Raw genomic sequence first — 23,863 nt, forward strand, 5'->3', positions numbered from 1 at the left:
GATGACCCACATTCAGCCGGTTAATAGCAAAACTGGTGGTAAAAGGGAGGTCTTTTGACTTCATAACAGCTTCTGCATTAAAAAGGCTTAATTATTTAGTTAACAAAAATATCTTGGAGTCCTTGCAGCTTCTGCACCCACCAGCCTGAAAAGGAATCTGACTTCCAGAGTTTACTATGCTCTTGATAAACTGGAGTGGGGTCAGCAGAGTTGTTAGAAATGCAGAATCTCATTCCTTTCTTGGTCCTACAGAATCATAATCCTCATTTTAAAAAGATTCATGGGTTGTTGGTAGGCACAGTAAATCTGTGAAGTATTATTGAAAAAGGAGTCCTAAAATGTTTTGCATTGGCCCTTTTTCTCCAAAACCTGTCAAAATGCTGGTAGCAATCTTGAGGTCATTGAGTTGCAAAGAATCCAGGCAAGCATCTTCCAGGCCCATATAATGACTCTCAGACCCTGCTTTTCTACCACAGGCCCCCACAGCCATCATCTGCTCTGCTGAATGAACTTTCAAAGTCTAAAATGAGAAGACATGATTATACACACACACACACACACACACACACACACACACACACATTCATATGATTATACATACTCATATTTTAAAGGAAGCAAAAATGTTAAAAGTTTTACCAGAAGCATTATATTCAGAAAAACAGCCTCTTTTGATATCTATAGTTACTCAGGAAACAGATACACTTGCTTTGAAATCACTAGCTGCCCCCAATTTGGCATTATAGCTACTAAGTGCCATTGGGGAAAGTTCTGTGGGGGGGTGGGGGGGGGGGAGATGGATACTGGGGAGAAAAGCATAGAAGATTTAGTAAAGTAAAACAAAAAGATCAGATGATTTTTGCAAGTAGTCATATACTATTCATGTTACTCTCCATTCAGCCTTGTTTAACTATTATAGCAGCCAGTTATCTACAAGGGGAGAGGAGGGAAAATAAAGGTATAGGAGAGGGGTTTGGGAGGGGGGCGGGGGGAGTGAAATCCCTGCAATATTACCTCAAGCCACTAGGGGTATCTTTGTACCATTTTTCATCCTGTACCGATTTGGAGTAGAAACCTATATTAGTGGAAAACCAGGGTCCTCGGCATTTTTGCGAGCAGTGCACCCAGAATCCAAAAAGATTTTTAAAAAGAAGAAAGAAGGAAAGAAAGAAACCGCAGTTCTTTCGGTCACCCGAACTGGACTATGAAATCGCTCTCTATTGAACATCAGCACCGGGGATTCATTTTTGAGGTCAATTTCCAATCGAGATAAATCTATTGGATTAGTAGGATTATCTGATTGCAGCTGAAAGAAGTAACGTTGTTCGATCATTTGTATTTCTTGCCTGATGGTCGGATTTATATGGAGGTGGCTTTGGGTCCCCAGGATTCTGGATCCTGGTTGCAGCTGGAGAGAAAAAAAGATCAATCGACACGTTTTGGAAGTGTTCGTGGGTGAATAAAAAAAAAAAAGAAAAAGAAAAAAGGAGGGGGGCGCAAAACTGGGGTTGCGGCCGCTTAAAGAAGAAAAAAAATAAAGGAAGCATCTTGAATTCTGAAACAATATAAGGAGGGTGCTCAAGACTCAAAAAAACAAAAAAGGTATAGAAACTGGTAAATACTTTGACCAATTCAGCTTGAATCTGAAGGCGAAGTGTTGTAGAAACTGTCTCCTTGAATTATTGGAAGGGGACTGGGGGAAGATGAGGGGTCTCCCTCTGTGGATTTATCTTACTAAGGGTAAGTCTGGGGGTCTTTGCTGAGGAGGGGGGCTGCCGGGGTTTGTGTGCCTCTGCGCGGAAGGTGCTGCGGACGCGGTGCCTGTGACATGGGAGCGAAGGAGGGGATGCAAAACCACCTCGAGCATCTCCGGATGGATCGCTAGGGAGCTACCTAGATCGAGCTTAAAAACCTTTTTTGAGGCATCGGTGGGGAAGCTAAGCAACCCTCCAAGCTCTCAACTTTGCATTGAAAATCTCTCAGTTGAGAGAGCCCTTCTGCATCCAGTGTTTTCTCCTAGTGATACTTTAAGGAGAAGAGGCAGGGATGCCTTGGAAAACCTCAGTGTGGAGGGGGAAAGCCCCAGCGGAAATCGCGGCTGCCTGGGCCCGTGTTTCGGTGGCTGTCTTGGCTTCTCAAGGAATTTTGCAGAGGAAATTAGCAGTTTTCATATTGTCTCTTTCTCTCCCCCCCTCTTTCTCCCTTCTCCTTTCCGCTTCCCCTTTCTCTCAGCCGATCACTAAAGGGTTACAGGATTACTGCATGGGATAGAGACAGAAGTGAGTGACTCGCCACATATGCTACCTTGTAATTTACTTGCACGACTTTGCATAATACAGTCCGAGGGAACTTTCTTCGAGTTGGACGAGTCCAGGAAGGCGATGCAGCCTTTCTGCCCAGGGCCCAGGATGGCGAGTGTGCCAGGCAGCCGGCTGCATTTCTGATGCGTCCCTGCCCTGAGTGCCTCGCCACTTAACTGGCTTTTCTTTACAACTGAACGGAGCGCGCGCGTTCCCAGACATTTTCTTGCAGCAGAATTCAGAGCATTTTTTCGTTTTTTTTTTTTTAAAAAGAGGATTTTTGTACAAGAAAAGCTCATCTTTACTTGTAGAAGCAAAATCAGCTTTAGCAGATATAATTAAAATTAATCATTCAAATGAGTGAATATTAATTGACTTAGGGAACTAAAAGTTGCTTTGGAATCCAGAAAAGCATATTATTCTGAACCAATTTTGGAATCCACATAGGTTCAGAACCATGACATATGAAGAACTGATTCATTTAGAGTATGTACATAGATATAGAGATATGTTAATACGTTAATGAACACCCTCATCCTTCTGACATGTCAGCATCCAAATTTCAGTTGGCTTTTTAAATTTAAGGCCAAATCATTAAATTTTAAACCATTAGAAATTCAAATGCATTAGAATAAAATGGAGATAGTCATTAAACTGTAAAATAATGTATGTGTACATTTTAATCTTTTGAAGAAAAGAATCAAATATTTTTCAGGGGTTTCTGTTTACAGCTTATGAAATATGTGTAGATACCTCTATGGTTTTAGTATACTGAAGCCTCTTTAAGATTTGTGAACTCATTGAAAGGCAACTCCTCAATGTCATTTGAAGCACTCATTCCCCCAATACTTACTTCAGGCATTCAAGATGCATCAGACATTCTGGTATTAACAGAGGAGCCTCACCAAACTTTCTTCCTGGCTTTGTGTGTGCATATGTGTTTCTTAAATCTAAATTTTGAAACAAACACATGCTATTTCTATTTTTTTATTTTTAAGATGAAATAGCAAAATATAAAACTTTTGTCTCCCAAGAGTCCTACAGTGGAAAAGTTCATTTTTATTTCTGCAGACTCTGCACAAGCTTGCCTCAAAATCATAGAAATAGCAAGGAGTAGTTTCTCTAAGCCCAATTGTGAGCCTTAAGGAGATATCTGAGAGGCTAGCTTTGCCTTTTATTTCACAGCTCTAAGTCACATGGTTCGAGTGCAGTGTGGACTAGAAGAATGGATGTTCTGTGTGTTGGTACATTCTAGCCACTGATCCTAGCTACGGCAGTCCAGCAAAATTTAACACCTTAAAAAAATGAAATTAGCAACAAAAGTTAATAAATAATAATAGTTAATAGTTAATTAATAATAAATAGTTAATAAATAATAAGTGATGATATTAAATAAATAGTGAAGTTGAATAAGAGGTGGGCTGAGATTTCTCATTTTAGGACCAAAGATATAATGTTGATATAAATGTAGGTGAAGAGTATGAAACATGAAAAAAGGGGGTTCTTTTAAAAGTTAATTTGCATATTTTGCAACCTTTGAGCTGGTGGTCATGGCATGTTCTATAGTGCTCAAGAAGAAAACTCTATTTAATGTGCCTTTGTCTTGTCTGAAGAATGTTTTTCTCTATTAAGAATAATCAGTACTTTCTACTCCATTTTACTCTCTTTTGGCAGAGAGAATGATAAGGGGGAAACTTTGGCCTACTCTTAGGTTTCTATGAGCTGTTCCTACACAAAACTGTGGTAACTTTGTACGCAGTAAATTCACTTTGAAAGGTCAATAACAATGGAAATAAACAAAACTCCACACCACAACAATTTTTAAAACCAGTCAGTAACTGAGGGGAAAGTACCCAACTAAATAAATGTTCTCCATAAATAAAATGGATGACTCCTAGAACTACTGAAAAACCTGAAAAGTTCACTTAGAAAATTACATTTTGCTCTACTATATGCAAATACATATTTTTGGTAATGATTATCAAGAAGAATATGGTGGCTTTTGCCAGTTCCAATTTTGCTACAGAATAACACAGAATGTAGTAGTTTGAGGTAAAGGGATAGAAGCTCTCAATTTGCCTTAAAAATTGCAAATACAGTTCCTAGTGTATGTGACAAGAAATCACATCATATTCCCCAAACTTGAGAAATTGATGTTGCATTTGCTGGAGCTTTGCTTGACAGTTGCACCTGTCCCTCGAAAACCTCCCATGTGTTCTGAGAGGCCTAACATTCAGGGGGAGATAACACATTTGCTGCAGCTTCCTTTGATTTTTGAGATGATTAAATACAGTTAAATGTTATTCTACATTTTTAAAAATTAAATTACTGCACACTCAACTGAAAGCAAAATGAAAAGGGCAATCCTTTTTAAATGATTTGTAGAAATTTAACGAATGGCATGCCCACATGCAAATCTTGGCTTTATTGAAAATGTAAGAAAAAAAAATCAGTTCATTTGAAATTGCAATTTTTAGTATCTCAAATGTGCAAAGCCCATAAATACTTAAAAAATAAAGTAGTGAATACTCATAATTAATCTAAAGTGTCATTTTAATACATTTTAAAAGAGAATTTGAAATATTTTGAGGTAGCCAATCACTTTATCTTGTGGGATAGCAACATTCTCCCCTATTTCTTAGAAGAGTGTTCTGCCTTCAGGATCCCCCCCCACCCCCAAACAATTATACCCATTTGGTGGCCAAACTGTATAAAAGAGAAAGACTGCCAAATCTAAGCTTAACTGAAGTCAGAGAAAACTAGTAAAACACCCCAGGCATTTGAAATGATTAGACATTAAACTTTTGAGGGGGGTTAACATGAATTCTTTTTTATAACAGTCAATATAATCTGTTCTTTGCCTATTTCCGTTGCATGTAAGAGAAATCTAGTCAATGGCAAAGCACTTTACTGCTGCCATTACTGCAGACTTTATAGATCAGAGACGTGTCAGCATGTTAGCTGTAGCAGTAATGCCTCTTTTGTGTGAAACCTCATGGGCCTTGCAGGCACTTGCCCATTCTGACACTCATAAAAGGTTCAAGTCCCCATATTTATTATTTCATTTTCTTTCTATATATAGCAACAGAGCACTTCAATATATGAGTGTGTAGCCAAAAATTGACAGGCAAGCGTGAACAGGGCTAATGAGTTTTAATAATACACATATTAGGGACTGCTAAAGGAAGTTTAATTAAGAAAAACAAGTTGAGCATGAAATTCATTTTGGAACAAATTCAATTTAAGTTACTGCTACAGATGTAAAATCAGAAACCACAGTGATGTATCACAGGAAACAAAGTTTCAGGCTGGGCCTCAATGCAGTTGACATCTTAGGACATGCCCCTCAGTTGATGAGCTTGGGATGACTTAAAAAATAGAAGAATATGTGTAACAGTGTTTTCACTTTTTTCCACCTCTGTAGCAAGGTTTGTTTATTATTTTAACTATATGTGTAGCATGCCTTCTGTACATAAACTTTTTTCTTCAAGACAGGCCACAGAGTAACCTCTTCTTTTTCTGTAGCTTGCTTTTCTGAAACCACACGTACCTTCAGTCAGAGCTGCCTGCGGGCCCTTGTCATCCCTGTGGGTGTGCTGTTACGTGGGTGTTTCAATAGGAAACATACCCATGTACCTGCACCAATCATTCTTTTAATTTTTGGCATAATCTAGAAAATAAGTAGATTTTTTTGTTTTCTTGCTTATTTATTTATTTGGTAGTTGCAATGTGTTGGGGGTGCAGGAGGTAGGGAGGAGATAGACTATCAAGCAAATATGTCCTTAGAATGTGGTTTTCTTACATTTTGTCTGTATCTAAGTAAATAGGTAAGTTCTGAAAAGAGTGGAGAAGTCCAGCAACAACATGGAGGTCTTAGATATGTTTCTCAAGAACTACCTTTTTGGAAACATCCAACTGATGTACAATTTATTCTTCATACAGATGCTTGGCATCACTTATGTGTAACAGAAGTGTTTTCTTCTTGAGAAACCCAATGAATGTTGAGTTTTTAGGGGAAAAAGAGGTTAATTGTAATATTTCAAAATGAATTAAAAATGTTTGTTACCTTTCTCTAAAAAGTTAGGGTGAGTACTTTTGTACTGTCACATGGAATATTCACTATGCTTGAAAAGTCAACAAGGACACATATTAAATTAATGAACCCTGATTTGATAAAAACTAACTTGGGATTATCACTAGTATAAATTTTCCCTATGGGACAACCACTTCTTTTATGACAGAACTGACAATGATTACTGCTTATGACATTGAACAACAGTTGTCACAAAATGTGTACCTGAAAGTGATTTTTGAGCCATTTGATGATTAACCATAACACCAGGAGGAATAAAGATTCACTTCAGTAACCATTATGTTTCAAGGAAGTGCATCTGTCATTTTTAATTTAAATTTATATTACTTAGCTGTCCAAAAGTTTACACATAAGTGACAATGTTATCTATCCTTTTTCTTATGGGTAAAAACAAAACAAAACAAAACAAAACATCAGTTTCATTATCTCTTTATGCTAAGTGTATGTGTACCTTGTGATCGATACCAAAGGTTCCCATTATTTAAAGCTGTGGTCATTAGTAATAACATCTGAGGATTTACTGATTACACAAAGGTAAAATATTTTACATAATGAAACAATATTGTAGTAGCAGTCTATCTAACTTCCACCGTGGCAGGGATTTTTGTCTGTTTTTTCAAAACTGTGTTTCTCGCCAGCCCTTAGAACGACACCTAGCACATTGCTGGAGACCAATGAATGCTTGTTAAATGAATAAAAAGACTTGGCTTTAGCCTTGCATGTCACCTTTTTGCTTAATAATTGGTCACTTCATTTTTGCTTTTTATTTTTTCTTAAATTATTTCTTATTTGAATTGATAGATATTTTGAAGTTCTGTGCAGAATTCCAAAAGTAAAAAAGGAATATATTTAAAAATTTGAATTTTAATCAAATAATAATTGAAATTTTGCATATAGTTTATTTACCTTATTTTGGTAGATGATTTTTATCTAGATTTACAAGTACAATAGGATTATTTCTGGTTATAATTTACCAAAATGTACATTAGAGTTATTTTCTGCCTTGAAGAACATATGATATCTAAAGGAATTTTGGAAGCACTAAAAATTATTTCATTCACTCAGAACATGGACAATATAATATAATGACGTTTAGTGTTTTGATCATTATTTAAGACTTTTTTTCATTAAAAAAACATAGTTTCAAGCTCCTTATTATCCAATTTTATTTAAATGGTGTATTTATTTAGCAACTTTTATTCTATCTGTATATTAAATTCTTCTGAATATCATTGGTGTTCTGTTACCCAAGTGGCCCATGAACAGAACTTTGTTTTGAATCTTGTTAATATTACACTAGTAGAATTGTAATACGAAGGGAAATAAAAGATGTGGATATCTGAAGAAGGTTGCTAGTGTAATATTTTTTCTCCTTTGGGGCACTGGTTGAGCTCTAAGACAGGTCAGGAGTGACAGGAAGCCATTATTGTTGGTGGTGACTTATATGAAAGGATTTGGTGGTCTTAGTCCAATTTCTAGTAGACAGTTACTTTCTAAACAGTTTTACTATAGCATTTGCCAATTCCAGCAGAAGCCTGGGAGTGAATGCACACAAAGGTTTAACTACCTCATCTCTGCTAATCATCTTCCAAGGGGTCAAAACTGACACACTCTGGCATAGGGCCATACTGAGAAACTTAACACTGTCTCTGCCAAAGTTGTAGCTATTGTCTAGCAAGGAGGGATATTTTATAAGAGGACTTGAATTAAGCAGGGCCCCAGGAATGGCAATTCTCCACTATTCCCAAGCACAGTAATTCTCTAGGAACAAAAAATAAGCTTAAATAGTTAATTGATAATGTAGCACTTCTCTTAGGTTGTGCTATCTTCTCTGTAAAGACACTGACAGGCATAATTAAGTTGCTTCTGGAAGCAACAACTTGTGACCCAAAGGTGGCCCCTTTCAGACCAAAGCATCAATTTAATATCAAGGGAAGTAATCAGCTCTACCTGAGCTGTCTCTCCTGAGCTCTTGAGTAATTATTCATTTTCTTCTGGGTGATCACACGGCTGCCAATTGGTCTTCAAAATGTGCCCTGCAGTATTTTACATATACATTAAAATCATTGCCCATACATTAAAAATATTCAACATTTTATCTTACCTATTCTTGCCACTCACCCAACTCATCTTCTTCATGCTTGGGAAGTCAAGACTTCTAAGTAGATTCTAGATTTAACAGTATTTGGAGATTCTATCTGAGAGTAAGTTTAGAGTGAACAGAAATTAAAACTCATTTCATATAGTTAAATGTTAATGGCTTGTTTCAGCTGTTTCTTGAAAACAAAACAAACAAAACCCTCTCTAATATTTACACATTAGTCGTAGTGGTGGTTATTGCAGACATTCAGTGCAATATGTGGAATGTAGGAGGAAGAGCTCAATCACTTTGACCTCTTTTTCTTCATGTTGTCAGAAGAGCTGTGATGGCATCTCAGAATCCTGTTTTTGTTTTTGTTTTGTTTTTGTTTTTGTTTTTTTTGCCAAACAGTAGTGGAATTAGCTACTAGTGTCTATGGCCATCCACTCACTCCCCTGCCTGAGAAAGATTATGGGTGCCCTTTCATCTGCTTCCGTATCTTCTCTGTGCAACCCCTCCTGCTCCAGCTCCAATCAAGTTAATGCCATTGCAGAGATCAATCCCCACAAACAGGGTTTTCAAAATCTGAAGGTAGGGTTAATAGACGAAAAGCAATATAACGAAAGAATGGGTTATTCATTTAAGAGATGTTTTCTGATGATCTACACTGTAATGAATTGTTCTGAGGTTAGCTGCTAAAAGTCAACAATTCAGAGTGATAGCTTCTATTTTTGAATAGTAAGGCTAATCTGATCATGTTCTTTTTTTTATTGTTATAATTCTTCTCGTACTTGGGATATGGTCTCACATACCTAAAATGGCCCAGAAATTTTTGAATTGTCACATCCTTTCCAGCCTGTTGCCCCACACTCCTCTGAAGTCACACTGATCTCCGTGTTGTTGTAAAACCCCTGGCTTCACAGCATTCAGGACTTTTCTTGCCTCTGTCTGACCCATTCTGTCCTCTGGTCCTTATCTGCCAGCTCATACTCATCTTTCAGAACCCAGTGTGCAGATCACTTCTTCAAGATCACCTTCCCACTCCAGATTCATTAAGTCTCCTCCTAGAACCCCCTGCATTATCATTTTTGGCAAAGCATCATCACTAGATGGTTATCTGTGTAATTGATTTACATAAATTTTATCTGCCCCACTGAACTGTAGTCTCCATGAGAATCAGCACTATTCCTACTTTGTTCACATTGGCCTCTCCAGTAATTCACAGTAAATAATGTAAGGATGAAAAGGGAAGCTTACTTGTAAGTTATTGTGACTACTACCCATTCAGTTGCCAGAGAGATAGCATGAGCTTTGAGAGTTGAGGGGAGGGATTTTCTTTGTGGCTGGGAGAATCTGGGAAGGAAGTACTGACCTTGGAGCCAGGCATTGTGGGATGCTCTCTGGGGTCCCTCCAGGTAAAAACTGATTTGAGGGAGAGTATTTCCCAGGAAGAAAGGTCTTGGTAAACAAGTTAGGCCCAATTATTGCCCACTGCCCCCAGTGCTGTGTGCTGCCTTCCTTTACGATCGTTTTTTCCGCAAAGATAGATACCACCAACTCTAACTTCTGCCAGCATTCATGATTTTTTTCCTAGATATTCCTCAAAATATTTAGTCAGTAATTTGTTTCTTCTATTACTATCAAATTTTGGTTTGCCTTTTCCCCTTAACATTCTATTTTTTCATTTTCTTACATGATTGGAAAGGTTCATTTAGAGTAGAAGTAGCCCAAAGAGAAAAAGAAAAGTAGAATTGCTTACAATTTCTGCAGCAGAAGAGGGAATAGGATGTAACTGAGAAACTTGAGACTTGCCTACCTTTCATCCTAGGAGGAGTTTCTGGACAAAATTGAGAAGGAGGCAGGGTCTGTTTATAAAGTCTATTAATTCTTCTGCCTTATCTCTATTTATTGGACTTCACTACATTCACAAAACTGTGTTCTTGTTTTATTGAAAAGTATTTCAGTGGCTTTGTGTTTCAGACCTTCAGTTTAATTATCTGTTACACTGAGATGATAATGGTCTCTACTTTGTGGTATTTAGAAACAATTAAATGAGATGATGCAGTTAGCTTGCTGCTTGGCTCTAGTCTGTAATCAGTGGGTGTTAGCCATTAATCCAGTTATTAATTAATAATGGTCATGGCAGGATATATTTGTCACCACATTAGTTCTCAATAGCTGCAGGTTAGTATGAACACAACATGGGCCATGCCATCCTTTGCACGTCTACATAATCAAGGTCTGGAACTTGGATATTTCCATCTCAGAGGAGCCCTTTCATAATCCTTGGTTCTGATTATTTCTTATTTTTTTCTCCTTGTACCATTTTGGTGCCAAATACCTTCCTACCCAAATTTAGTTACTATATTTCACACTATAATTACCATTTATCATGACCTTTGCTCTTGAAATTCTACTATTCTTGCCTTGCTTATTCACACTTCTAACTTCCATCATTTATTCTCTGCTTCAGGTTATGCAATGTTGCTGGGCAAAGTCACGATACCATACTGTTTGGAACTGCTTCAAATTATGCCTATTAATTAACCCCGCTCAGCAGATTAGCAGTCTTTTTATTTCCTTTCTATTGGTGTCCTTTGTGTTTTACTCTCTTCAGACCTTCAAACTCAGCATATGAATTCATTGAATTAGTCTCACTGGGGGGCAAAGCAAAATGTCAACCAGTATTTCTTCAAATAGGTTCTGAATCCCTTGCTCTCTCTCTTCTCTTACTGGTACCCCTGTGATGAGGATGTTTGTGTGCTTCATGTTGTCCCAAAGGTCCCTTAAACTACCTTCACTTTTTAAAGTTCTTTTTTCTTTTTGCTGCTCTGACTGGGTGTTTTTTTCCTACCTTGTCTTCCAAATCACTAATTTGATCCTTTGCCTCATCCCACCTACTGTTTATTCTTTATAGTGTATTCATCATTTCAGATATTGCATTGTTCATTTACGACTTTTTTCATGGGTTTTATGTCCTTTTTCCTGGTGTTGTAGTTCTCACTAAGTTCCTTGAGCATCTTTATAATCTTTATTTGAACTCAAATCTGAAAAATTGTTTGCCTCCATTTCATTTATCTCTTTTTCTGGAGATTTCGACTGTTCTTCACTTGGGGTATATATCTTCAACATTGTCTCCTCATTTTGGCTGCCTCTTTGTATGTGTTTCTGTGTATTAGGTGGATCTTCTATGACTTGTGGCACAGTCTCCTTGATCATCTGTTCTGGGTGCTTCAAGAATGTCTGTTGTGTGGGTTATGTGTACCCTCCTACTGTTATTGAGTCTTGATTTCTATTGGCCCATTTATGTGTGGGACTGACTCTCAGGCTGTCTGTGTGACTGTGAGGATCAAGCCTGACCACAGTGTATGAACTGCTGTGCAGGTGCTTACCACATGATGCAGAATTTGCCTCAGCAGGGTTTTGTGCCTGCTGAGATCTCCCTTTGGATGTGCCACTTGTGAAGCTAATCGGATCGTCCTCTGATATTGTCTGAAGCTGGCCACTGGGTGTGTTGGTTCTGGGGCTCTTGGGAGCGGCTCTGGTGCAAGCCAATGTCAGACAATGCCTATGTCTGGCCCTGGGCAAACTTTTTGGAGCTACAAAGTGATCCACAGTTTGTGGCTGCCTCTGCTGGGTCTGATTGTATATTGGAAGGACCAGTTTGTGCACCAAAGCCAGCTTTTACCAATACTGGCCCAGGGTCAGGTCAGCAAAAGTTCCAAGGCACCACAACATTAGTCTCTGCCTTCCTCCACTTGTCAGCTGCCTTTAAGCTCAGTCACTGAAGGAGCCTCTGGCAGTACTCAAGTTGCATGAGGTACTTTCTCAGTGAGTCACAAGATAGAGGTGACTGGTGTTCACGAGATCTGTATACGTTCAAACTCAGTGACAGTGCTGGGTCTGAGGCCACTCAGCTAATATCGCAGGGTATACCAACTGTAGCTGCCACCTGTTGGGCAGGGTCTCAGGGAGTCATCAGGGTGAGGTCAGCAGAGATTACTAGGCCCAAGTAGATCAAGATTTGGCCAGTGAAGGGAGTACTTTACCCCTGTCAAGCATTCGAGGGGAAAATGTCCCCCATACTAGAGCCACACAATTCAGTCTGTCCCAGATTCTATCTGGAGCCTAATTTTAGCTGGGCAGGGCCAGGAGTGGGGTGACTGGGGCTAGTGGATCTTCCTTGAGGGGTAAATGCTGTTCAGTCTTGGGGGAGGGTGGGGGGAGTGGCCCTTACCTCAGAGCCACACAACTCAGTCTGTCCTGGAGTCTACCCAGACCTTGGCAGGGCTGAGCCACCAGGAATGCCAAGGGTGGGGCCAACAGGAGCTCGGAGAGTGGGGTTAGTGAATCTTCACTGAGGAGGAGAATCAGTCACATTCACAGGGAAGTGGGGGGAATGGTCTCTGCCCCAAACCCTCACCACTCGGTTACTGGCATCCCCTGAGTCTGCCCAGAACTCTACACCTTGGCCCAGGCAGCTGACTCCTGGGCAGGATACTCCTCAGGGTCAGGTTACAGGGTGTCCAGAAGGTGGGGCTATTGCTATTCCCCAGACTAATGTCCTATGGAGGATAGTGCTCCACCCAGAAAAGATGGCATCTGAGGTGTGGGAGAGGAAGTCAGCTCAGGGATCTCTGGGGCTGTCCCATCAGCTCTCTTGCCAGCACAACAAACCCAGTCTCTCCCGACACTTTCAAATATTATTGTCTCGTTATTATAAATGAATAAATAGTCTTTGTTTTAATCTTGCAATGAAGCTGAAGAAGAGCTTGTACTAAAGTAGAAGTTTCATTTCTCTTTGTTTCTTGTTCTTATGATTGTATTACTAGTATCTCCTTTAATCTACATTTATCTTGTGGGGAAAAAAAATCTGGTAGTCTGTTTTGTGAAGGTTACTTTAATTAAAACATGATGGATGTAAGTGTATAAATCCACCTATCCAATGATGTAAACTCTAATACATCACCAGGCATTGAAAAAGAACCCTAACAACAATAAAATGTCACTGCTGGCAAACCTACCTCATTAAAGAGTCTCATACCTTCCCAAGAGCATCTCTAGTGCTATAGGCACCACACAACCATGTGAAGTACCATGGTTTAAGACCATGTATTCACATTAGCAAAGCTTAATTTCTTTCTCTTTTTGCTTTATGTAAAATATTATGATACACAGAACTTCAGCGATTTCCTCCTCTTTTCCCATCTGGCCGTCTTCTGGTGGCATATGAGCACACTGCTTTGGAGATCCCTGCTCCACAGTACTGCTAGTTTAATTTTCTTGTGAATTAATTTATAATACTTTTCCCCTGCTAGGAGTATGTAATGGCTCTTCATCATCCAGTGAATAAAATCCAGACTCTTTAGCCTTTTAATGAAGGGATTGCTTGATTTGGCTGTAACCTGACTTTCCTGTCTCACTCAATGCTGAACCTCATTTACTCTGTATTCTTGCCAAACTAAACTGTACCCTCCTCACATGTGGCTTCTTCTTTCCTTTTCTGTTGATAGGTTAGATTTCCCAGGGAAAATATAAAGACTCTGGGATGGAAGTTTGCCCGCAGGATGTTTACGGGGGCATGTCATTGGACAAAATACTGGAAGGGAGTGAGAGAATCTCAACCAAGTCCTCCCATACCCCTTTCCACAGGGAGTCTTGTGGTTGGGGTGACCCTTCCGAGTTGGTCTGCACTGAGGCAAGAAGGCCATGGCTTCCTACACTGGCAGGGACCAGTCCTTGGAATGTGAGCTCACCCCAGGGAGGTTGAGTACCACAGTATCTGCTATATATCCTTTCTACTGTTTCTAGAATGTGCCCTTTGCCTGGGATCTGTTGATGACCTTCAACATTTGTTCCAATCCTGTGCATTTTTTGAGGCCCATCTGAAATGTCCTCCAATTTGTGAACTTTCTTAACCTACTAGTTCAAAGTCGACCTGTCTCTTCTTTTAAAGCTTAGTGACATTTTGTGCAATTACATTCCTTTACTATTCATCCCATTTTAAGTAGTTTCTATGTAAATTAATGATACATTAGTTACTCTAAGTGTTCAGTTACTGAAAGGACTCACAGGACTCAAATAGTTTATACTCATTGGACAGCTTCGTTACAGGCAAAGAACATAATAGAGCAACAGCAAGTGTAGGGTATGTGTTGAGCGAGGTCTGGAAATCTCAGACTCAGCCTTCTTTGTTCTCACACTGCAGGGTCACACGGGGTACCCTTTGTCTCCAGGTTCGAAGCAACACCAGTGTGCATGTGGAACATATCAGTACAGAAAGCCCAACATGTGTTGGCTGTTTGGTTTTCTTACAGTGAGCTGGTTACACAGGCACATTCCACTTACGTGGCTAGACTTGGCCACTGAAAATCAATGGCCACTCCACTGAAATCAACTATTATTACATTCAAGTGTTCTTACATTATTATTACTGAACACAATTCTGAAATAAAATATTATTACTAAGCAGTGTTAGCAGGCTGATATGTTCTGAACTCAAAACTAAATTCACAGGTAAACATTATTATTTAACTTTAGTTAATACAGTCAGTCTTCGTTATTCCTGGATCTCTATTTACAAATTTGCCTTGTCATTAAAATGTATATGTAACTCCAAATCAATACCCATGGTGCTTTTACAGTCATTCACAGGCATGGGCAAAGTTGTACAAGATTTGAGTCGCCCTTAGAGCATGTTTCCAGCTGACGTTGAACAAAGTGACACTCTGTTTGCCCTCTTGTTCTGCCTCTCACACAGAGCTGAACAGAGGAGAGGGGTGGGAGAGAGGCAGTGCAGTGTAGTGCTTGAAACTCTAGTTCTTGGTCAGTTGAAGAGGCATTGAGTCCCAGCTTGGGCCCCTGTTACTGAGGTATCCTCCAACAAGTCAGTTAACACATCAGAACCTTGTTTTCTCTTTTGTGAATAAATATAATAGAATATACTAACAAATTATTTTTAGGATTTAAGATTATAATTTATAACTATATTCAATATGTGTGTATATGTGTATGTTTGGCTCTGTGTGTGTGAGCTTGAGTGTGCATTTCCCTAGGGACAATGGATCTGTGTTCCCTTATTCAGTGTTTGCAGTGACTTTATAGAACATAGCTACGGTGAATAATGTCAATCACTTGTATTGGCCAGGCTCTACGTAGCTCGGCGATAAGCATGCAGTCAATCCAGATCAGCTGAGATTTACCCATGCCTTCACTGTGTAAAGGATTTTCACATAGATTGTATGATGGGTATAAAGATATTATTGAAAAAAACACAACAACATGAAGTCCTTGCCCTTGGATTAGAAATTCAGTGGAGGTGGTAGTGGGGTGAGTTGAGTTCAACAATAGAACAAAAGCAAAGCAAGGTAGAAATTAAAAAGACAACACATGAAAAGCTATGTAAAGTTAGAAGTCAGAGACTTCCTGCTGAGCACCACCTCCCCCATTCCTCGTGTATTTACTGAAAACATGTCACATTCCAACCTGCATTAACACCATTCTTTATGTTACTCATCCTTTTACAATATTGTAGCTATTTAGAAGCAGTGACTGGATTGTACTTGTCTTTAAATTTTTGTAACATTTAGTACAATGGCCTGCACTTTGCAGACAGCTAGCAAATGTTTGTTGATTGAGTGAAAAATTGATGAACGTGGCCCACTCACTGTGCTTATCTAATATCCCAGACAATTCTCTCCACTCTCTCTGTAATCATCTCTTTGGTCTGGCTCACTTAGGAACAAACTAGCTGATCAAACTAGTTATTTTAATGAATTAATGCAAGTGATAATATATTCCCATTTATGTCTTTTAAGACATAATGCAGGGATAATATATTCCCATTTATGTCTTTTAAGTATTCTTTATTTTTTATTTTATTTCTCTCAGTGTGGTAACGCAGGCTTTAACCCAAAGGGAGAACTAATGGAGGGATTTGTGAGCCAGTATCTCCACAGACTTCAGAGTCAGATGAAGTTAGTCCTGTATTGATTAATAGGCTCATCTACTTGCCTGGTCTGCTGAGTAAGACTTTTCTGACCTCATTGTTTTAATATATTTATTATAAAACATTTCAAACATACAGGAAAATACGAAGAATTCCATAGCAAAGGTGTGTGTGTGTGTGTTATCACCCAACACTATGGAATGCTAATATATGTAAAACTTAATTAATAGCTGATTTAAAAGGCTTCACCACAGATTATCCATCTTAGGTTTCAATTAATTAATCAATTGTGTGAATTAATTAATTATTAGCTAGACCTAATTTCATTCTCTTTCCTCCTTACCCAGGGATGACAAATGTCTTGTTAATACATATTTATGTATCTGTGAATAATATATGGTATTGTTTTACATATTTTATGCTTTATTTAATAGCATTTTACTGCACCAGGTCTTCTGCAACTTTATTCAAAATTTGTGATATTTATCTATGTTGATATATTTAGTTTGAGGTCCCTTATTTTCATTGAAGTACAGAATTTTAATTTGTGAATATATCATAATTCATTTATCAATATCTATTAGTGGACATTTAGGCTGTTATGTAGTAGTGATTTTTTTTTAGTTACCCATTATTTTAACATAAACAGTCAATCACTGAATTCAATGTGAAGCTGAAAAGGTAAAAAATGTAACAATAAAATCTAAACTTTCATTAAGAACAAGGTAGACCTGTTTTGATAAAATTGTCAGAGTATTTATGTAGACTCTATCTTCTGAAGGAACTTAAAATACTCTTACAATTCAATTTTAAATGTGCTAGGATCATTTTTTAAAGTGCTAATTGCAGAGTTAAAGACTATATCATGTACAATGATCAAGAGGATGGCCTTTAAATCAGATGTCACTGGGCTCCTGGATCTGCTATTGATCAGCTAATCAGCTGAGAGACCTTGGCCAAGGTATTTAACCTCCTTCACTCTTGGTTCCTCATGAGTGAAAAGGGGACAATGTTGAACTTACATAATGAGGTTGTTGTGAATGAGAGGTAAATGCATGAAACTAGGGGTTTGACATGTACTAAAGAAGGACCAATAAGTAGGAAAAATACATCTATGTATATTTTTAATTTCAGTTATTTAAACAAGCTATATTTTCATATTAGACTTGGATGCTTGCTATTATAACAGCAACTTCTGAAAGATCTTTGGGGTTAATATTGTAGTTCTCCGTACATTAAGCCCATTGAAAAAATGAGACATTTTGTAACCTCAGATACTAAGCATTATTATAATTTGAAAATTTGCCATGGCATACAGAATTTGTATCCTTCACAGTCTATGTTAAGTGGAACATCGGTGGGAAGCAGGATCCCCTTTATTTTTAACACAGGTAAGGATTTGTAAATACAAAAAGAAGTGTCACTTTGTTAATAACTGAACAAATGAAATATTAATGAAATAAGAAGTATGTAAAGAACAACTTTTAGAAATTGTTTTACTTGAAAACTAGGCTGATGGAGACTTTTCAGGCCTCCCCACAGGCTCCTTATTTTAGGTACAAAAAGTGTGCTTTTTAACACCACAGTGTTACCAGGAAAGACTCAGCCATGCTGTGACCCACCTAGATTCTGCACAAGAATAAGCATAATATACTCCAGACAGAAATGGGTTTGTGTAGCTAAATCCTCAATATACGAGAATTCTAGGACAGGAATGGGATAGGTCTAAGCCTGTCTTTTGTATGATAATGTGCTTTCACAGCAAAGGTATTCGAATTAACACTGAAGTATCTTTGAAGAAAGACATTTATCTCCTTATTGCCTTCTGTGGTGGATTGTTAAGAGCTAAAGGAACACTGGGCCTGAACCAAACCTCTTGCTGCCCTCTCCGGTTTCTACAATCACCTTTTCAATACCGCAGTCAGGGCAGCCTCACTGCCAGACCAGCGCATCTTCAGGCATCTTTCCATAACATGACAGAAGCATCTGTCATACATATCAACACTATTATTTTCAAAGTGAGCACTTTAAAAGGTTGCTTGAATAAGAAAAGACAGATTTGTTGAGTTGTATGCTATTTTGCAGTTAATGTAACATTACACTGTGAATTGCACTGCATTGAATGTTATATTTTATTCTGATGCATTTGAAGTTGAACTGGGTAAACAGTGTTAGATGTTTGATCAGTGTTAATATGCAAGATGCCATGATTACATATGATTGTTCTTTTAACTTACTGAGCAGCCTGTTTTTTGGTATTCTTTTTCTGATTTCTAACAAATAATGAGAACAAAAGTTGTAATTTAAAATATATTGACTTTGACTTAGAAATTAATTTTCACATTGCAGATTTACTAATATCTAATCTGTATTGCTAGATGGTTAAAAAACTCCCTATAAAAGTGATGCCAATCTCCGTCTCCTTTTTACATTGTGTCTAAAGCTGCTTTGTGTTTAAAATTTTTGAACCTTAATTTAAGGTGAGGGGCCTGTAGTTAATGATTATATGCAGACTTTTGAGAACTAGCAAGGAGGTTTACCTTATTAGGTAGCTGTATTTAAATGATCATAGTTCATCTAATAGTAGTTTTCTTGTTATAACTTTAGCTTTGTTTTTTCTGCATAGCATGGGATTGGGGACCACTTTTTGTTTGTTCTTTATTCATACTTGAAGATTATGCTTACATTGTACTAATTCTCTATCAGTATTTTTTAAAAGGTTTTATGCTATCGAATTCTAATTCGATAATTCTAAATGTACATTTTGAGCATGTTTGCTGATAATTGTCTCTTTGAAGTGACTGAAGGCTATCAATAAAGGGGAAATTTCACACATAACTTTTTAAAAAGCTGTACTGTGAAATGCTCTTGAAATTGTATTTCTGACAAGGCCTGTTTCCACTTGAAAGTGTATAAAGTTGGCAAAGACATTTCTCAGTCTAATAGGTATTTCACTTGTCATCTCATGTCAAACCCTAATTTTCCTATAGTAGTATTTAACTTACTTGACTCTAGCCACTATTAATGTGTCCTGTAGCTTGTAAAACATCTAGTTATCACTCTGTCTATTTTAGCTTGTCTGTACTAATGAGTTATTTTCATTTTTTTCTAGGATATAGACCTGCAGCTAACTGGATTTGATTAACAAGAGGGAAATCCACAGTCAATGGCCACTCTCACTGCATGGCTACCATGGAATACAGAATGGTCAATAGGATATGGTCTGATAAGTAGTGATGATTGAAGATGCTCCTTCAACACCTGTGAAATCAATGGGAGGTCCTGGCTGCAAGAAGAGCTTTCTGAGCTTTTCTCGACAAGCTCACCTTTAAGAAAGGAGGTGTATTCTGCCATTATAAGGTCTCTCTCAAGTGGATACAAATACTTTGCTTCACTGTAACCGGACAACTGGACAACTAATGTGGGACCATGGCACTACCCAGATACACGTGGCCAAATTATGTTTGGAGAGCAGCGATGGCATGCTTGGCACACAGGAGATCGGGTGCCTCATTGACTCTCTGTGTGTTGGGATGTTTGCTCCAGGCTGCCCAGGTGATCTCCCAAAAACTGGATGATGCAGATCCACTGGTGACTACCAACTTTGGCAAGATAAGAGGGATTAAGAAAGAACTCAATAATGAAATTTTGGGGCCTGTTATTCAGTTTCTTGGGGTTCCATATGCAGCACCACCAACAGGGGAACATCGTTTTCAGCCTCCGGAACCACCGTCTCCCTGGTCAGATGTCAGGAATGCCACACAGTTTGCTCCAGTGTGTCCCCAGAATATCATTGATGGCCGATTGCCAGAAGTCATGCTTCCTGTGTGGTTTACTAATAACTTGGATGTGGTTTCATCATATGTACAAGACCAGAGTGAAGATTGCCTGTATTTAAACATATATGTCCCAACTGAGGATGGTGAGTTCATTGCAGGAAAACCAGGGAGATATATTTATATTTTTCTTTTCTACTCTAAGTTTTAACAATATTACTTCATGTGTACTGGTAGCATGCATGGCTTTTCCTGTTGGCATGTAGACATATTTTACATGCGTGCATGCTGCTCTTTTTGTTTATGTGTGTTGGTGAACCTGTTCTTATTTATTTCCTGTGCCTACTCATTTTCTTTCCTCCACAGCACGTATATTTAGGTAGAAATGGGTTCCTCCTTTCCATTTCCTACCGAATGACTTCTGAGAAGATGCATCAACATCTCTCCATTGCATGTGCAGGCTCAACAAATTGGGGACCTTTCTCACTCAGTAAAAACAGGAGCATATTAAGTTAGATAGTGGTGTTGCATGTTACGGCGGTCTGTAATGGAGCGCCATGTTATTTTCTAGTCTTCTATTCATTTTTCAGTAAAAAGAATATCCAAGGAATGTGCCAGAAAACCCGGCAAGAAAATATGTAGAAAAGGAGGTATGTATAAAAGTGGAAATAAAACAATGGGAAAAAGCTTTCAGAGGAAGAACAAGATATTCTCCCTAAGGCTGATGTGCTGATGTTGGGAAGTGAATGGTTAGGTAATATGTGGAATTTAATAAAGGCTGTCAAGGAATAGAAAGATGGTTTAGGAGAGTTCTAGGTGAGTAGATGAGATTTATAGAGCTCATTGGTGGTGCTTTGTGTTCTGGTGCTGGTAGCATCCGTAGGACTTGAATCTCTACTTTGAGTTGGTGTGTTGAGGAAAAGATACTTAGGTTATTATGTTGCCTGTAAGGAACCCAAACAGTGCTTCTTTCCCAACTGGTAAACTTTTGAACTCTGAACTCTTCTACAGAGGTTTCTATTCCTCTTAAAACGGATAAATTCAGTCATGGACTTAGTTTTTTGTTTGTTTGTTTTTAGCTCTTTCTGAACACCCTCTGAACTTTCTCATGTAAGGGTAAACTTGACACAACTATTGGGCAATTTTTATTATTAGGTAATGGTATTTTTCCCAGATAGTCTTTTCATTTTCAGTTACTCTCCCAGAAAAGAGAATGAGATTTTGCAGATTTTTATACTAAATATTTACAGTCTTAAAATTACTTTAACATTTTTATATTTATGTTAAACACTTTAAAACATAGAGAAGAACATGATTCAGAAGCTACAATTAAATCAACCTTCAAATCATCCTCTAGCCAGATTGAGCAAATGTAGACACTGACAGCTGCAAGCTTGCATCTGAATGTAGCTTGTCCACACTTCATTTTTATGTAACATCCAGGAAATCACTCATAGAAGATTATGATTTTCTATGGCAGTAAATCATCTAAGTGTTATTTTGACCTTATTCATAACTTTGTAGAATTTCCAATCTTCATACAGAAGTCATCTTAATACTCTAGTGCTGTACATTCTGTCTCTCTATGCGCTTCTAATCTCCTGGCTGGGCCAAGTCAGATTTCATTACAACGATTGTTGCGGATGGGGGTGACTAACCTGTTGTTCTGTTTTACCGGGATTGTACTGTGCGGAAGAAGCTTCACATAAAAAAAGTCTTGCCTGCAGATCAGAAGTATTGCACTGAATTGAATTTTGTTTTGCTTTGTTTTTGTTCTTATGTCTTTGGGCATACTGGTAGAATGAGACTCAACCTTTATTTTATTATTGATACCATGGTTTGGGTTAAAATTGTAGTATACTTAAGAAGGTGGATGTGCGGGCAACTAAGAAGGGTGTTTTAAACAACTAAAACAAAATCTCTTGTCTTTCCTCAAATGAGAATAACTGTAGTAATTTACATCTCTTCAACTAATGTACAATACTGCAGTGGTTATTATGCAGCTTTTCAAGTATGTATGTGTAATTAGCTAAGTGACTTTCACCTCTTATCACAGAGATGTTGATTCACAGTCATAAATAAAGATGCTACTGAAGAATGCATAAATGCAGCATAATACATAAAAATATCAACAATCAAAAAATGAGAAGGGCACCAAAAGATAAGCTAGGAAGTGAGAAAGTGACCTTTCTTCTAACACAACTTCAGAGGGGGATGGATTCATTAGAGAATTCTTTTTCATTACCCTTTGGGTTGTTGGTTCTATCTGCTTTATGAGAAAGTTGGCAAGGAGGGAAGTAGGCTGTGCTATTTCTTTTGGTAAATTTTGAACGAATTCATAATTAGCCCGAGGACAATGTCTATAGATCACCACTTTATTCTGTGTTATTTACAGTCCATATCTATTGTGTTTTTATAGTAAACATTCTAAAATATTATATCCTGCTAATATTACAGCTGTCTTACATCATCCCACATCTAAATAACAAGGAATTTAAATTTTGTTTTTTACATGGTCTTTTAAAAATAAACAAAGCTAAAGTTTAGAGCTTGACTTCTAAGCAGAGGAGTAGAAATTTTTCTCTGAACATTAACATTTTTTCTTTCTCTATTATAAAGAGTCTATATTCTGGTCACTTCAAGAACATATTCTTTTGGTTCAATAAAGTATTAGATATTTTATCTTTGTTCATATACTAATAGATATTGCATATGGACTATGCAGTTTTTCAACAAAATTCTAGTGTTTATAAATGATAGCTCATAAACCATAAAAATAGTTATGTTGCATTTTGTGTAGGTGTGAATAATATAGGTGTTAAATTCTGGCTTGTTATTACTTTTTCAATTGTGTATGGTCAACTGCAGAGGCAGATGGACCCCACCCCTGTGCCAAGTGTGTACTGTATTCATTCAAAACTATTTCTTAATTGGCAATTATAAGACCTAAACTATTCAAGGGAGTTCGTAATGAATGAAACAAAGATCCTTCTCATCACAGAACTTACTTTCAACCAAGTTTTCAAAGAACAAAGCATTTTTTTGCATTTTAGTCTATATAGAAGGAGGAAAATCTTCCTCCTCCAAGAGATGCCTTGCCATAGTTTTTAATTAGAGCTTTTATATTTTCCTGTGCAATTGAAGAAAAACATATTTTTGCCAGTAGGCTGCCTTTCATTTAAAACAGGTCCCAGTTGCACTTTTTCAACTAGCTTTTTATTTTTCCCATGATAGTTTTGGCTATATGTTAATTACTCTCTAGATATTTCTTTAGGGTTTTATCTTTGTAAAATTGAAAGAAAAGATGAGGTTTAAAATGAGAAGACTATCATTACTTGGCGAAGTAGGCTAATAACATGTGATAGAAGCTGGAATTTATCCAGACATAATTTATCACAAAAAGTTTATGAGAAAAGTTTACTGCTATTCTTATTATACAGATAAGAAAGTAGGTTATGAGTTAAATATTTCAACCCGTTTTTTACTGGTAGTAAGTGGTGGAGTCAGATTTGTTCCCAGTTCTTGCTTATATTAGATGCTTTTTCATTATGCTATATTTCTTCCTGTAGATAATTTCTATGTTAGACGCTGTATCTCTCCACCCTCCTACCCTCCCTTTTTTCTTCCTTCATTTGCACATTTAAATGTATTATGAATTCTTTTTAT

The 23,863-nt window shown here is 37.7% G+C and overlaps 1 protein-coding gene across 2 annotated transcripts in view; it reads left to right on the forward strand.

Annotated features, from left to right (window-relative positions):
- Positions 1-1,098: 1,098 nt before the first annotated feature.
- The window catches only part of NLGN1 (neuroligin 1), a 630,430-nt gene continuing 607,665 nt past the window's right edge, over positions 1,099-23,863 (forward strand). For both annotated transcript variants that reach the window (XM_045852090.1, XM_045852091.1), the window contains exons 1-2: positions 1,099-1,740; positions 19,534-20,343. In XM_045852090.1, the coding sequence (XP_045708046.1) occupies positions 19,851-20,343 (493 nt within the window). In that variant the 5' untranslated portion in view covers positions 1,099-1,740; positions 19,534-19,850. The remainder of the gene's footprint in view (positions 1,741-19,533; positions 20,344-23,863) is intronic.

The sequence above is a fragment of the Phyllostomus hastatus genome, unplaced genomic scaffold (assembly GCF_019186645.2).
Source record: "Phyllostomus hastatus isolate PE091 unplaced genomic scaffold, TTU_PhHast_1.1 phas_contig_86, whole genome shotgun sequence".
Taxonomy (NCBI): Eukaryota; Metazoa; Chordata; class Mammalia; order Chiroptera; family Phyllostomidae; genus Phyllostomus; species Phyllostomus hastatus.